Below are 17,876 nucleotides of genomic sequence, written 5' to 3' on the forward strand. Positions count from 1 at the left end.
AACAGTCAAAAAACCAAGCCAAAAACCAAGCCATAAGGTCGAAGGAATTGTCCGTAGACTTCCGAGACAGGATTGTGTTGAGGCAAAGATCTGAGGAAGGGTACCAAAAAATTTCTGCAGCATTGAAGGTCACCAAGAACACAGTGGCCTCCGTCATTCTTAAATGGAAGAAGTTTGGAACCACCAAGACTCTTCCTAGAGCTGGCCGCCTGGAAAAACTGAGCAATCAGGGGAGAAGGGCCTTGGTCAGGGAGGTGACCAAGAACTCGATGGACAGAGCTCTAGAGATCCTCTGTGGAGATGGGAGAAAACATCCAGAAGGACAATCATCTCTGCAGCACTCCACCAATCAGGCCTTTATGGTAGAGTGGCCAGACGGAAGCCACTCCGCAGTAAAAATCACATGACAGCCCGCTTGGAGTTTGCCAAAAGGCACCTAAAGAATTCTCAGACCATGAGAAACAAGATTCTCTGGTCTGATAAAACCAAGATTGAACTGTTTGGCCAACCTGGCACCATCCCTACGGTGAAGCATGGTGGTGGCAGCATCTTGCTGTCGGGATGTTTTTCAGCGGCAGGGACTAGGAGACTAGTCCGGAACGAGGGAAAGATGAACAAAGCAAAGAACAGAGAGGTCCTTCATGAAAACCTGCTTCAGTGCGCTCAGGGCCTCAGACTGAGGTGAAGGTTTACCTTCCAACAGGACAATGACCCTAAGCACACAGCCAAGACGACGCAGGAGTGGCTTCGGAATAAGTCTCTGAATGTCGTTGAGTGGCCCAGCCAGAGCCCGGACTTGAACCCGATTTAACATCTCTGGAGAGACCTGAAAATAGCTGTGCAGCGACGCTCCCCATCCAACCTGACAGAGCTTGAGAGGATCTCCAGAGAAGAATGGGAGAAACTCACCAAATACAGGTCTGCCAAGCTTGTAGTGTCATACCCAAGAAGACACGAGGCTGTACTCGCTGCCAAAGGTGCTTCAACAAAATACTGAGGAAAGGGTCTGAATATTTATGTAAATGTGTTTTTTATTTATTTATAATAAATGTACACAAAAAAATTAATCTGTTTTTGCTTTGTCATTATGGGGTATTGTGTGTAGATTGATGAGGGAAAAAAACTATTTAATCAATTTTAGAATAAGGTAACGACAAAATGTGGAAAAAGTCAAAGGGTCTGAATACATGACGAATGCACTGTGTGTGTGTGTGTATGTATGTACAGTTGAAGTCGGAAGTTTACATACACCTTAGTCAAATACATTTAAACTCAGTTTTTCACAATTCCTGATATTTAATCCTAAAAAAAATTCCCTGTCTCAGGTCAGTTAGGATCACCACTTTATTTTAAGAATGTTAAATGTCAGAATAATAGTAGAGAGAATGATTTTTTTCAGCTTTTAATTTCTTTCATAACATTCCCAGTGGTTCAGAAGTTTACATACACTCAATTAGTATTTGGCAGCATTACCTTTAAATTGTTTAACTTGGGTCAAACGTTTCAGGTAGCCTTCCACAAGCTTCCCACAATAAGTTGGGTGAATTTTGGCCCATTCCTCCTGACAGAGCTGATGTAACTGAGTCCGGTTTGTAAGCCTCCTTGCTCACACACACATTTTCAGTTCTGCCCACAAATGTTCTATAGGATTGAGGTCAGGGCATTGTGATGGCCACTCCAATACCTTGACTTTGTTGTCCTTAAGCTATTTTGCCACAACTTCGGAAGTATGCATGGGGTCATTGTCCAATTGGAAGACCCATTTGCGACCAAGCTTTATCTTCCTGACTGATGTCTTGAGACGTTGCTTCACATAATTTTCCTTCCTCATGATGCCATCTATTTTGTGAAGTGCACCAGTCCCTCCTGCAGCAAAGCACCCCCACAGCATGATGCTGCCACCCACGTGCGTCACGGTTAGGATGGTGTTCTTGGGCTTGCAAGCACCCCCTTCTTCCTCCAAACATAACGATGGTCATTATGGCCAAACAGTTCTATTTTTGTTTCATCAGACCAGAGTACATTTCTCCAAAAAGTACAATCTTTGTTCCCATGTGCAGTTGCAAACCGTAGTCTGGCTTTTTTATGTTGGTTATGGAGCAGTGGCTTCTTCCTTGCTGGACGGGCTTTTCAGGTTATGTCGACACAGTGAGGGAAAAAAGTATTTGATCCCCTGCTGATTTTGTACGTTTGCTCACTGACAAAGACATGATCAGTCTATAATTAATTTAATGGTAGGTTTATTTGAACATTGAGAGACAGAAGAACAACAAAAAAATCCAGAAAAACGCATGTCAAAAATGTTATGAATTTATTTGCATTTTAATGAGGGAAATAAGTATTTGACCCCTCTGCAAAACATGACTTAGTACTTGGTGGCAAAATCCTTGTTACAGAGGTCAAACGTTTCTTGTAGTTGGCCATCAGGTTTGCACACATCTCAGGAGGGACTTTGTTCCACTCCTCTTTGCAGATCTTCTCCAAGTCATTAAGGTTTCGAGGCTGACGTTTGGCAACTCGAACCTTCAGCTCCCTCCACAGATTTTCTATGGGATTAAGGTCTGGAGACTGGCTAGGCCACTCCAGGACCTTAATGTGCTCCTTCTTGAGCAACTCCTTTGTTGCCTTGGCCGTGTGTTTTGGGTCATTGTCATGATAGAATACCCATCCACAACCCATTTTCAATGCCCTGGCTGAGGGAAGGAGGTTCTCACCCAAGATTTGACGGTACATGGCCCCGTCCATCGTCCCTTTGATGCGGTGAAGTTGTCCTGTCCCCTTAGCAGAAAAACACCCCCAAAGCATAATGTTTCCACCTCCATGTTTGATGGTGGGGATGGTGTTCTTGGGGTCATAGGCAGCATTCCTCCTCCTCCAAACACGGCGAGTTGAGATTATGTAAAGAGCTCCATTTTGGTCTCATCTGACCACAACACTTTCACCCAGTTCTCCTCTGAATCATTCAGATGTTCATTGGCCAACTTCAGACGGCCCTGTATATGTGCTTTCTTGAGCAGGGGGACCTTGCGGGCGCTGCACGATTTCAGTCCTTCACGGCGTAGTGTGTTACCAAATGTTTTCTTGGTGACTATGGTCCCAGCTGCCTTGACATCATTGACAAGATCCTCCCGTGTAGTTCTGGGCTGATTCCTCACCGTTCTCATGATCATTGCAACTCCACGAGGTGAGATCTTGCATGGAGCCCCAGGCCGAGGGATATTGACAGTTATTTTGTGTTTCTTCCATTTGCGAATAATTACACCAACTGTTGTCACCTTCTCACCAAGCTGCTTGGCGATGGTCTTGTAGCCCATTCCAGCCTTGTGTAGGTCTACAATCTTGTCCCTGACATCCTTGGAGAGCTCTTTGGTCTTGGCCATGGTGGAGAGTTTGGAATCTGATTGATTGATTGCTTCTGTGGACAGGTGTCTTTTATACAGGTAACAAGCTGAGATTAGGAGCACTCCCTTTAAGAGTGTACTCCTAATCTCAGCTCGTTACCTGTATAAAAGACACCTGGGAGCCAGAAATCTTTCTGATTGAGAGGGGGTCAAATACTTATTTCCCTCATTAAAATGCAAATCAATTTATAACATTTTTGACATGCGTGTTTCTGGATTTTTTTGTTGTTATTCTGTCTCTCACTGTTCAAATAAACCTACCATTACAATTATAGACTGATCATTTCTTTGTCAGTGGGCAAACGTACAAAATCAGCAGGGGATCAAATACTTTTTTCCCTCACTGTATAAGACTCGTTTTACTGTGGATATAGATACTTTTGTACCTGCTTCCTCCAGCATCTTCACAACGACCTTTGCTGTTGTTCTGGGATTGATTTGCACTTTTTGCACCAAAGTACGTTCAACTCTAGGAGACAGAACGCGTCGCCTTCCTGAGCGGTATGACGGCTGTATGGTCCCTTGGTGTTTACACTTGCGTACTGTTGTTTGTACAGATTAACGTGGTACCTTCAGGCGTTTGGAAATTGCTCCCAAGGATGAACCAAATAAACAAAATTTTCTTCTGAGGTCTTGGCAGATTTCTTTTGATTTTCCTATGATGTCAGGCAAAGAAGCACGGAGTTTGAAGGTAGGCCTTGAAATACATCCACAGGTACACCTCTAATTGACTCAAATGATGTAATTAGCCTAGCAGAAGCTTATATAGCCATGACATAATTTTCTGGAATTTTCCAAGCTGTTTAAAGGCACAGTCAACTTAGTGTATGTAAACTTCTGACCCAATGGAAATGTGATACAGTGAAATAATCTGTCTGCAAACAATTGTTTTAAAAATTACTTGTGTCATGCACAAAGTAGATGTCCTAACCGACTTGCCAAAACTATAGTTTGTTAACAAGAAATTTGTGGAGTGGTTGATAAACAAGTTTTAATGACTCCAACCTAAGTGTATGTAAACTACCGACATCAACTGTACATGCATGCATGCATACATACATGCATACATACAGTTGAAGTCAGAAGTTTACACACATAGGTTGGAGTCAATAAAACTCATTTTTTCAACCACTCCACAAATTTCTTGTTAACAAACTATAGTTTTCACAAGTCGGTTAGGACATGTACATTGTGCATGACACAAGTCATTTTTCCAACAATTGTTTACAGACAGATTATTTCACTTATAATTCACTGTATCACAATTCCAGTGGGTCAGAAGTTTACATACACTAATTTGACTGTGCCTTTAAACAGCTTGTAAAATTCCAGAAAATTATGTCATGGCTTTAGAAGCTTCTTATAGGCTAATATACATCATATGAGTTAATTGGAGGTGTACCTGTGGATGTATTTCAAGGCCTACCTTCAAACTTAGTACCTCTTTGCTTGACATCATGGGAAAATCAAAAGAAATCAGCCAAGACCACAGAAAAAAAGACCTCCACAAGTCTGGTTCATCCTTGGGAGCAATTTCTAAACACCTGAAGGTACCACGTTCATCTGTACAAACAATAGTATGCAAGTATAAAAACCACGCGACCACGCAGCCATCATGCCGCTCAGGAAGGAGAAGCGTTCTGTCTCCTAGTGATGAACGTACTTTGGTGCGAAAAGTGCAAATCAATCCCAGAACAACAGCAAAGGACCTTGTGAAGATGGAGAGAACAGGTACAAAAGTATCTACACTGCTCAAAAAAATAAAGGGAACACTAAAATAACACATCCTAGATCTGAATGAATGAAATAATCTTATTAAATACTTTTTTCTTTACATAGTTGAATGTGCTGACAACAAAATCACACAAAAATTATCAATGGAAATCAAATTTATCAACCCATGGAGGTCTGGATTTGGAGTCACCCTCAAAATTAAAGTGGAAAACCACACTACAGGCTGATCCAACTTTGATGTAATGTCCTTAAAACAAGTCAAAATGAGGCTCAGTAGTGTGTGTGGCCTCCACGTGCCTGTATGACCTCCCTACAACGCCTGGGCATGCTCCTGATGAGGTGGCGGATGGTCTCCTGAGGGATCTCCTCCCAGACCTGGACTAAAGCATCCGCCAACTCCTGGACAGTCTGTGGTGCAACATGGCGTTGGTGGATGGAGCAAGACATGATGTCCCAGATGTGCTCAATTGGATTCAGGTCTGGGGAACGGGCGGGCCAGTCCATTGCATCAATGCCTTCCTCTTGCAGGAACTGCTGACACACTCCAGCCACATGAGGTCTAGCATTGTCTTGCATTAGGAGGAACCCAGGGCCAACCGCACCAGCATATGGTCTCAAAAGGGGTCTGAGGATCTCATCTCGGTACCTAATGGCAGTCAGGCTACCTCTGGCGAGCACATGGAGAGCTGTGCGGCCCCCCAAAGAAATGCCACCCCACACCATGACTGACCCACCGCCAAACCGGTCATGCTGGAGGATGTTGCAGGCAGCAGAACGTTCTCCACGGCGTCTCCAGACTCTGTCACGTCTGTCACATGTGCTCAGTGTGAACCTGCTTTCATCTGTGAAGAGCACAGGGCGCCAGTGGCAATTTGCCAATCTTGGTGTTATCTGGCAAATGCCAAACGTCCTGCACGGCGTTGGGCTGTAAGCACAACCCCCACCTGTGGACGTCGGGCCCTCATACCACCCTCATGGAGTCTGTTTCTGACCGTTTGAGCAGACAAATGCACATTTGTGGCCTGCTGGAGGTCATTTTGCAGGGCTCTAGCAGTGCTCCTCCATCTCCTCCTTGCACAAAGGCGGAGGTAGCAGTCCTGCTGCTGGGTTGTTGCACTCCTACGGCCTCCTCCACGTCTCCTGGTAGCGCCTCCATGCTCTGGACACTACGCTGACAGACACAGCAAACCTTCTTGCCACAGCTCGCATTGATGTGCCATCCTGGATGAGCTGCACTACCTGAGCCACTTGTGTGGGTTGTAGACTCCGTCTCATGCTACCACTAGAGTGAAAGCACTGCCAGCATTCAAAAGTGACCAAAACATCAGCCAGGAAGCATAGGAACTGAGAAGTGGTCTGTGGTCACCACCTGCAGAACCACTTCTTTATTGGGGGTGTCTTGCTAATTGCCTATAATTTGCACCTGTTGTCTATTCCATTTGCACAACAGCATGTGAAATGTATTGTCAATCAGTGTTGCTTCCTAAGTGGACAGTTTGATTTCACAGAAGTGTGATTGACTAGGAGTTACATTGTGTTGTTTAAGTGTTCCCTTTATTTTTTTGAGCAGTGTATATCCACAGTGAAACGAGTCCTATATTGACATAACCTGAAAGGCCACTCGGCAAGGATGAAGCCACTGCTCCAAAACCGCCATTAAAAAGCCAGACTACGGTTTGCAACTGCACATGGGGACAAAGATCGTACTTTTTGGAGAAATGTCCTCTGGTCTGATGAAACAAAAATAGAACTGTTTGGCCATAATGACCATCGTTATGTTTGGAGGAAAAAGGGGAAGGCTTGCAAGCCGAAGAACACCATCCCAACCGTGAAGCACGGGGGTGGCAGCATCATGCTGTGGGGGTGCTTTGCTGCAGGAGGGACTGGTGCACTTCACAAAATAGATGACATCATGAGGAAGGAAATGTATGTGGATATATTGAAGCAACATCTCAAGACATCAGTCAGGAAGTTAAAGCTTGGTCGCAAATGAGTCTTCCAAATGGACAATGACCCCAAGCATACTTCCAAAGTTGTGGCAAAATGGCTTAAGGACAACAAAGTCAAGGATTTTTAGTGGCCATCACAAAGCCCTGACCTCAATCCTATAGAAAATGTGTGGGCAGAATTGAAAAAGCATGTGCGAGCAAGGAGGCCTACAAACCTGACTCAGTTACACCAGCTCTGTCAGGAGGAATGGGCCAAAATTCACCCAACTTATTGTGGGAAGCTTGTGGAAGGCTACCTGAAACGTTTGACCCAAGTTAAACAATTTAAAGGCAATGCTACCAAATACTAATTGAGTGTATGTAAACTTCTGACCCACTGGGAATGTGATGAAAGAAATAAAAGCTGAAATAAATAATTCTCTCTACTATTATTCTGACATGCCACATTCTTAAAATAAAGTGGTGATCCTAACTGACCTAAGACAGGGAATTTTTACTAGGATTAAATGTCAGGAATTGTGAAAACTGAGTTTAAATGTATTTGGCTAAGGTGTATGTAATCTTCCGACTTCAACTGTACATACATACATGCATACATACATACATACATATATACAGTTCCAGTCAAAAGTTTGGACACACTTACTCAAGGGTTTTTCTTTATTTTTACTATCTTCTACATTTGTAGAATAATAGAAGACATCACAACTATGAAACACATACAGAATCATGTAGTAACCAAAAAAGTGTTAAACAAATCAAAATGTATTTTATATTTGAGATTCTTCAAATAGCCACCCTTTGCCTTGATGACAGCTTTGCACACTATTGGCATTCTCTCAACCAGCTTCACCTGGAATGCCTTTTCAACAGACTTGAAGGAGTTCCCACATATGCAGAACACTTGTTGGCTGCTTTTCCTTCACTCTGCGGTCCGACTCATCCCAAACCATCTCAATTGGGTTGAGGTTGAGGAATTGTGGAGGCCAGGTCATCTGATGCAGCAATCCATCACTACCCTTCTTGGTAAAATAGTCCTTACACAGCCTGGAGGTGTGTTGGGTCATTGTCCTGTTGAAAAACAAACGATAGTCCCAATAAGCCCAAAGCAGTTGGGATGGCGTATCGCTGCAGAATGCAGTTGTAGCCATGCTGGTTAAGTGTGCCATGAATTCTAAATAAATCACAGACAGTGTCACCAGCAAAGCACCCCCAAACCATACCACCTCCTCCTCCATGCTATACGGTGGGCACTACACATGCGGAGATCATCCGTTCACCCACACCACGTCTCACAAAGACACTGGGGTTGGAACCAAAAATCTCAAATTTGGACTCCAGACCAAAGGACACATTTCCACCGGTCTAACGTCCATTGCTCGTGTTTCTTGGCCCAAGCAGGTCTCTTCTTCTTATTGGTGTCCTTTAGTAGTGGTTTCTTTGCAGCAATTCGACCATGAAGGCCTGATTCACACGGTCCCCTCTGAACAGTTGATGTTGAAATGTGTCTGTGACTTGAACTCTGTGAAGGATTTATTTGGGCTGCAATTTCTGAGGCTGGTAACTCTAATGAACTTATCCTCTGCAGCAGAGGTAACTCAGGGTCTTCTATTCCTGTGGCGGTCCTCATGAGAGCCAGTTTCATCATAGCGCCTGATGGTTTTTGCGACTGCACTTGAAATTTCCGTATTGCCTGTCCTTCATGTCTTAACGTAATGATGGACTGTCGTTTCTCTTTGCTTATTTGAGCTGTTCTTGCCATAATATAGACTTCGTCTTTTACCAAATAGGGCTATGGTCTGTATACCCCCCTACCATGTTGTACAGAGCTTTGTTTTTCCTATATTGTTGCATTAAAACCTATAATTTAAATTGATTTTTATTTGGATTTCATATAACGGACATACACAAAATAGTCAAAATTGGTCCAAAAAAATACATTAAAAAAAATAACGGAAAAGTGGTGCGTGCATTTGTATTCACCCCCTTTGCTATGAAGCTCCTAAATAAGATTTGGTGCAACTAATTACCTTCAGAAGTCACATAATTAGTTAAATAAAGTCCACGTGTGCAATCTAAGTGTCACATGATCTGTCACACAATCTCAGTATATATACACCTGTTCTGAAAGGCCCCAGAGTCTGCAACACCAGTAAGCAAGGGGCACAACCAAGCAAGCGGCACCATGAAGACCAAGGAGCTCTCCAAACATGTCAGGGACAAAGTTTTGGGGAAGTACAGATCAGGGTTGGGTTATAAAAAGATATCTGAAACATTGAACATCCCACGGAGCACCATTAAATCCATTATTTTAAAAAATGGAAAGAATATGGCATCACAACAAACCTGCCAAGAGAGGGCCGCCCACCAAAACTCATGGACCGGGCAAGGAGGGCATTCATCAGAGAGGCAACAAAGAGACCAAAGATAACCCTGAAGGAGCTGCAAAGCTCCACAGCGGAGATTGGAGTATCTGTCCATAGGACCACTTTAAGCCGTACACTCCACAGAGCTGGGCTTTACGGAAGAGTGGCCAGAAAAAAGCCATTGCTTAAAGAAAAAAATAAGCAAACACAATTGGTGTTCGCCAAAAGGCATGTGGGAGACTCCCCAAACATATGGAAGAATGTACTCTGGTCAGATGAGACTAAAATTGAGCTTTTTGGCCATCAAGGAAAATGCTATGTCTGGCGTTTTTGTCTTATTTCTTGTTTGTTTCACAATAAAACATATTTTGCATCTTAAAAGTGGTAGGCATGTTGTGTAAATCAAATGACACAAACCTCCCAAAAAATCAATTTTAATTCCAGGTTGTAAGGCAACAAAAAAGGAAAAATGCCAAGGGGGTGAATACTTTCACAAGCCACTGTAACACAACTGATTGGCTCAAACGCATTAATGAAAGAAATTCCACAAGTTTTAATAAGGCACACCTGTTAATTGAAATGCATTCCAGGTGACTACCTCATGAAGCTGATTGAGAGAATGCCAAGAGTGTGAAAACCTGTCATCAAGGCAAAGGGTGCCTATTAGAAGAATCTCAAATATAAAATATATTTTGATTTGTTTAACACTTTTTTAACAACTACATTGCCAAAAGTATGTGGACACCTGCTCGTCGAACATCTCAATCATGGGCATTAATATCGAGTTGGTCCCCCCTTTACTGCTATAACAGCCTCCACTCTTCTGGGAAGGCTTTCCACTAGATGTTGGAACATTGCTGCATGGACTTGCTTCTATTCAGCCACAAGAGCATTAGTGAGGTCGGGTGAACAGCGTTCCAATTCATTCCAAAGGTGTTGGATGGGGTTAAGGTCAGGGTTCTATGCAGGCCAGTCAAGTTCTTCCACACCAATCTCGACAAACCATTTCTGTATGGACCTCGCTTTGTGCAAGGGGGCATTGTCATGCTGAAACAGGAAAGGGCCTTTCCCAAACTGTTACCACGAAGTTGGAAGGACCGAATCATCTAGAATGTCATTGTATGCTGTAGCGTTAAGATTTCCCTTCACTGGAACTCTGGGGCCTAGCCCGAAGCATGAAAAACAGCCCATACCACTATTCCTCCTCCACCAACCTTTACAGTTGGCACTATGCATTGGGGCAGGTAGCGTTCTCCTGGCGTCCGCCAAACCCAGAGTCGTCCATCGGCCTGCCAGATGGTGAAGCTTGATTCATCACTCCAGAGAACGTGTTTCCACTGCTACACAGTCCAATGGCGGCAAGCTTTACAGCACTCCAGCCGACGCTTGGCATTGCGCATGGGGATCTTAGGCTTGTGTGCGGCTGCTCGGCCATGGAAACCCATTGCGTGAAGCTGCCGACGAACAGTTCTTGTGCGGACAATGCTTCCAGAGGCAGTTTGGAACTCGGTAGTGAGTGTTGCAACCGAGGACAGACGATTTGTACGCGCTACGCGCTTCAGCACTCGTCTGTCCCGTTCTGTGAGCTTGTGTGGCCAACCACTTCGCGGCTGAGCCGTTGTTGCGCTTAGACGTTTCCACTTCACAATAACAGCACTTACTATTGAACGGGGCAGCTCTAGCGGGGCAGAAATTTGTCGAACTGACTTGTTGCAAAGGTGGCATCCTATGACGGTGCCACGTTGAAAGTCACTGAGCTCTTCAGTAAGGCCATTCTAGAAAGTACTTAAACTGGATTAAACTATGGGAACCCCACACATAACATTTGCTTATGCAAGACCTACTAGCATAGTAGGGCTCAAAATTAAAACCTGCATTTTGGGAGAGTTTCAGCAAGCTTAGAGAACTGCGTTCTTTGGTGAAAGAAGGCGAGATTACTATATATGAGCACATGTTAAAAAGTGGTATAAGGCAACATTATTTAAGTGACAGAGTGTGTTAAACATGAGGAGCCATGTTGAGAAGGCATCATTTACACTATAGATTATAGCCCATGCTGACTGTCTAGCTACTATACTAGGGGCCATCACCACTCATAGAAAGTGTCTTCAAAGTGAAACAACGTAAAACAGAAAAAGGTATTTTAATGAGGTGTTCATTTTGTGTCATTTCCCAATGCCAACAAATGATACTGTTGGTAAAGAATGTCATCCTAGTGCCAGCATGACCTAGTGACACACACAGACATGCACACAGACACACTAGTGCTTTTTGACATAGTTTCGGTTCTAATATATAAAAAAATAATCACAATTTCCGATTGAAAAAATAAAAAAATAAAATAAAAATAATGCACTATGCGGGTTGAATGCTGTAACACAGAATAAAACAATAAAAGTCCCATGATGGTAGTGACTGCCCATGACTGCTTATCACTTATTAACCATCAGTTATTCACATTACTTTAATGAAATATTTCAGTTGTTGTGAATATTACATTTGTTTTATTTTATGACTATTTCATTCAAAGTCATCCTCTCTACAGAGCTGCTGCCTATGCTGTCTGACAAAATCACTCTTTTAGTAGTTCAAAGTAAATAAAAGCATACTTTTTTTTATGACACCTGAATACCAACTATCAATCACTTAGAACATGTAGACACACCTCGAAGAAACTGCTCTCTATGTATCCCCTCTTGATCGCGCATTCTTCTGCCTCTTTCGTAGCAGGACATGTAGCCGCACAATGGATTATGGTCATTGTAGTCAATTATCACGTTTTCTGCGCTAAACTATGTAGAACATGTTGGAAACTATAACTCCCTACTACATCGCACAGTTCAGGCATGATCCGATTTATCTCTAGAGAAACTGCAGCACAATGTGCGCATTGAGTTCACAGAAAAAAACTGAATGAAATGGATTTCAAGATGTCTGTCAATTAGTTGTTAAGAAAACGGAAAATAACCAACATTTCAGTTAATCGCTCAGCACAGATAGAGAGACTGAAGACTATATAGTCTAGTTTAGGAAGGGAATGTCTATGGAATGGCTTATGGAAACAAGGTGTTCCTCAAGTACTGCAAGATGTACTGGCAGAAGTGGTTTAACTTAACAAAAGATGCCCATGTAGGTGTCTGTGGCGATGCCTGCCCACTTGCCCTTCAGCACAGGACTCATGACCCCCAGCATAGCCTGTAAATTTCCCCCTCCCCTTTTGTTGTTGTCCTCCAATCACAAGTCATCAAACTGTGATAGAGCTAGAGTTATTAGGCAATATCTACAGTGCCTTCAGAAATTATTCACACCCCTTGACTTTTTCCACATTTATTGTGTTACAAAGTGGTATTAAAATGGATTTAATTGTCATTTTTTGTCAATAAACTACACAAAATAATCTGAAATTGGAAGAAAAATTCTTACATTTGTAAAGAATAAAAAATAAGTCATATATCAACCCCTGAGTCAATACCTTATAGAAGCACCTTTGGCAGTGATTATAGCTGTGAGTCTTTCTGGGTAAGTCTCTAAGAGCTTTCCACACCTGGATTGTGCAATATTTGCCCATTACTCTTTTCAAAACGCTTCAAGCTCTGTCAAATTGGTTGTTGATCATTGCTAGACAACCATTTTCAGGTCTTGCCATACATTTTCAAGTAGATTTAAGTCAAAAATGTAACTCGGCCACTCAGGAACACTCACTGTCTTCTGAGTAAGCAACTCCAGTGTAGATTTGACCTTGTATTTTCAATTAATGTCCTGCTGAAGGGTTTTTGCCTGTGCTTAGCTCCATTCCGTTTATTTTTTATCCTGAAAAACTCCCCCAGCCCATAACGATTACAAGCATATCCATAACATCCATCCCTTAAAAATATGGAGTGGTACTCAGTAATGTGTTTTATTGGATTTGCCCCAAACATAACACTTTGTATTCAGGACTAAAAGTGAATTGCGTTGCCACATTTTTTGCAGTGTTACTTTAGTTCCTTGTTGCAAGTCTTGGAATATTATATTCTGTACAGGCTTCCTTTTCACTCTGTCAATTAGGTTAGCATTGTGGAGTAACTACAATGTTGTTGATCCAACCTCAGTTTTCTCCTATCACAGCCATTAAACTCTAACTGTTTTAAAGTCACCATTGGCCTCATGGTGAAGTCCTTGAGCGGTTTCCTTCCTCTCCGGCATCTGTTAGGAAGGATGCCTGTATATTTGTAGTGACTGGGTGTATTGATACACCATCCAAAGTGTAATTAATAACTTCACCATGCTCAAAGGGATATTCAATGTCTGCTTTTTTTTTACCCATCTACCAATAGGTGCCCTTCTTTGCAAGGCATTGGAAAACCTCCCTGGTCTTTGTCATTGAATCTGTGTTTGAAATTCACTTCTTGACTGAGAGACCTTACAGATAATTGTATGTGTGGCGTACAGAGATGAGGTAGTCATTAAAAAATAATGTTAAACACTATTATTGCACACAGAGTGAGTCCATGCAACTTAGTATGTGACTTGTTAAGCACATTTTTTACTTACTCCTGAAATTATTTAGGCTTGCCATAACAAAGCGGTTGAATACTTATTGACTCAAGACATTTCAGCTTTGCATTTTTAATTAAATGAGTAAACATTTCAAATAACAATTCCACTTTGACATTAGGCCAGTGACAAAAAAAATCTACATTTAATCAATTTTAAATTCAGGTTGTAACACAACAAAATGTGGAAAAAGGTCAAGGGGTGTGAATACTTTCTGAGGGCACTGTATGCTAATCAATGGGAGATGGAAAATAAAATGACAGAACTAAAAGTTAAATGAGAAGGACAGGCTACAACACCAGGTAGGCTGCTACTTAATAATATGAATGGAGTTGTTGTTACTGTAGGATTCAGAAGGGGAGAAAGTGTACAGTTGAAGTTATGTAGTCTAAATTAGCCTAGCTAACGTTAGCTAGCTGGCCATCTTAACTAGCTTCTCTCGGTTTGATGCAGTCAAGTCAGGTACTATGTAGTCAGATGAGATGATAAATAACTAGCAATAAATTTGTCTACCAGCGCGAGTCGATTTAGTTGCCATCCCCGCTCCCATCGTCACTCACATTTGAGCTGCTGCTCTGCTAATAAAGTAGCTCCTCCTACTAACGTTACAGCATTGTTGTGTTAGGTAGTTGTTTAAAAAAAAGTTTTTCAGTTAGGGATTTTTTCTTAATGTTCTAACGTTTAAACGTTCACACCCCTACTCTCAAGGCTGGAGACTTTGAGAGCTGGTGTCAGCCAGACAAGGTTGCCTCTGCCAGGGGGCTGAAACTTGGCCGCAAGATGATCTTCCAGCAAGACAATAACCCTAAGCACTAATCAAAATCCACAGAAATTGTTAATTGACCACAAAAATCTAAAATGTTCAGTCTCCGGACTTAAACTCCATTGAAAACCTGCAGTTTGAATTTAAGAAGGAAGTCCATAAAAGCAGGCAAAGGATATCAAGGATCTGGAAAGATTATGTATGGAGGACTGGTCTAAGATCCCTCCCAACATGTTCTCCAATCTCATAAAACATTTAAGAAAACGTCTCAGTGTCGTTATCCTCGCAAGGGGAAGGTGCTAGAGTATTGAAAACGGGTGCCAATCATTTTGACCCTTATCTTTTTTAGATTGTTTTATTAGTTGTTAAACAAAATCTCTTTCTTTGCACAATTGTATTAGTATAAAATCATTTTTTTGGAGCATACACAGTATTTGTATAAATAAATGTGTATCAAGGGTGCCAATAATTATGGACCTGACTATCTGCATTTCACAGTCATGAAAATACAGTAGCAACAAATTAAACCATGGCTCTCCCAGAGGCCCACAGAGATTCAACATGTGTCTGGTTGTCCGTCCAACCCCTTTTGTTTGACGACAATGGGGGTGGAGGTCCAGGGGAAAGATGTCCCCTCCTTTGTCCCAATCGCCTAGCGCAGCCGATGATTGACGCTAACAAAGGTGCTTGTTTGTGCGCGGCAGATAATGGCAAACAAGCGCGTTAACGTGACTAATGGCACTTCATTCAACACATCCATTACCTGAACGATGGTCCCAACATGAGACTGTGGCGATAAGGCCAACAGGGGTGGCAAGGTCTTTACAAGAGCCATAAAAGCTGATTCGCACCTTTTAACAGGCTGGCTGTGGGAGGGGCTATTAATCTGGAGAGTTTAACCCTGTGTCAAGAAAGATAGATGGGCTGTTTGGGTTTGTTATGGTTCGCTCAGTGCTCACCGTCATGTGGCAGTGGATGTAGCTCTGGAGAGCACAGGACAGGTCCAGCATCTTCGACTTGAGGCTCTGCAAAACCTGCCAGAAACATAGACCATATGGTATCTTGTTTGGAGACTAATGCTTGATAAGAGACAAAATAGAGGCATTCTAAAGAAACAATCCAGAATATCATTGCAATATTGTTAATCCTATGCAAATCATCGATGCCATTCATGGCTTTAAATGTTGTTATTTTTTACCTTACTTTTTAATATAACATTTCTCTGATGACAGAACCTCAAGGATCCCTCTCAAGGTATATCAAAACAATTCATATAGAGAAGTCACAGACCGTGAATACAGAGGAAGACTAAATGGTGGCTATGTACCGGAGTCCTGGGATTGGCCAGCTGCGCATCTCTCAGCATCTCGTTGGAGATAGTCAGACCCTCTTCCAGGAGAGAGTGCACCCCTTTACAGGTCCCCTCCAACAGAGACAGGGCCACAGACCGCTGGGGAAAGAGAGACGACAACCACAACTTTTGAGAGACCGCTTTCTTGGTGGGTGGGGGTGGGGGGGGTGGAGATGAAGCATCCAGGCAGGATGCATCATGGCTTCGTTATCCACCATGCCCAGTATCTTATCCATTCTCAATCAATATGAAAGGCAGTACATGGTGAGAGTTTGAGTGAGTGAGTGAGAAACAGACAGACAGGTGTGGTAACATTTACCTTGCCTGTGGCCTCAGAGCCCAGCTCGGTCACGTGGAGCTGGGTGGCGGTAAGCGCAGCCAGGTGGCTGATGACCAGCAGTGCCGTGTCCAGACACTGACCACTCTTCCTGTGGGCCTCGGTCACCATGGACGAAATCTCAGAGTCACAGCCCTGGGGACCACACGGGAATTGGATGTTAAATAAATAATTGGTTAATTAAATTGTATTTTATTTGAATAAAATAAACAAAAAAACACCAACACTCGCAACTACTTTATTAATGAAAAATGTACTTAATATGATTGAAATGTAGTTGTCTCACCTAGCCAAATTGAAATGAATGCACTAACTGCAAGTCGCTCTGGATAAGAGAGTTTGCTAAATTACTAAAATGTCAAATTATATTGTATTTGAATGAATACATAAATGAACTAGGGAAAAATGCAAATGTTAAAAAATAAAATAATAATAATAATTAAGAAATACGGTAGTGTGAAAGGAGGGTGAGAAGGGTGGGGAATGTTTAAAAATGTTTATTGCTGGCACTGGTTAGGTATGTTAGATTGTGCCGTACATGCAGTGCCTTCAGAAAGTATTCATACCCCTCGACTTTTTCCACATTGTTGTGATACAGCCTGAATTTAAAATGTATTAAAGAGAGTTTTTGGTCACTGGCCGATGACACACAATACCCCACAATGTCAAAGTGGAACGTCTTGAGTCAATAAGTATTCAACCCCTGTTATGGCAAGCCTAAATAAGTTCAGGAGTACAAATGTGCTTAACAAGTCACATAACAACATTGATGTTACTCCACAATACTAACCTAATTGACAGAGGGAAAAGAAGGAAGCCTGTACAGAATACAAATATTCCAAAACATGCATCTTGTTTGCACAAGGCAAATACTACACATTTTCCATATTTTCAAGTATAGTGGTGGCTGCCAGTAATCGTTAAGGACTGGGGAGTTTATCAAACCTGGTCCAGTCTGCTTTCCACTAGACATTGGGGGGATGAATTCACCTTTCAGCAGGACAATAACTTAAAACACAAGGCCAAATTTACACTGGAGTTGCTTACCACCAAGAAGACAGTGAATTTTCCGGAGTGGCCAAGATACAGTTTTGACTTAAATCTACTTGAAAATCTATGGCAAGACCTGAAAATGGTTGTTTAGCAATGATCAACAACCAAATTGATAGAGCTTAAAGCATTTTGAAAATAATAATGGGTAAAAATGTCACAATCCAGGTGTGGAAAGCTCTTAAGAGACTTACCCAGAAAGACTCACAGCTGTAATTCCTGCAAAGGTGCTTCTACAAAGTATTGACTCAGGGGTGTGAATACTTATGTAAATGAGATACTGTATTTCATTTTCAATACATTAGCAAAATCTTCAAAAAACATGTTTTCACTTTGTCATTATGGGGTAGATAGGGGAGAAAGAAAACAAATATTAAATAAATTTTGAA

General features: G+C 42.2%; 1 protein-coding gene across 1 annotated transcript in view; it reads right to left on the reverse strand.

Moving 5' to 3' along the window:
- LOC311131315 (kinesin-like protein KIF14) overlaps positions 1 to 17,876 on the reverse strand; it is a gene marked incomplete at its 5' end in the record, with an annotated part of 62,650 nt that overhangs the window by 5,004 nt on the left and 39,770 nt on the right. Inside the window, 3 exons of the mRNA XM_084164218.1 lie at positions 15,709 to 15,783; positions 16,077 to 16,199; positions 16,420 to 16,572. Of these exons, the coding sequence (XP_084020344.1) occupies positions 15,709 to 15,783; positions 16,077 to 16,199; positions 16,420 to 16,572 (351 nt within the window). The remainder of the gene's footprint in view (positions 1 to 15,708; positions 15,784 to 16,076; positions 16,200 to 16,419; positions 16,573 to 17,876) is intronic.

This window comes from Coregonus lavaretus (genome assembly GCF_964263955.1).
Source record: "Coregonus lavaretus genome assembly, chromosome: 6".
NCBI classification, from domain to species: Eukaryota; Metazoa; Chordata; class Actinopteri; order Salmoniformes; family Salmonidae; genus Coregonus; species Coregonus lavaretus.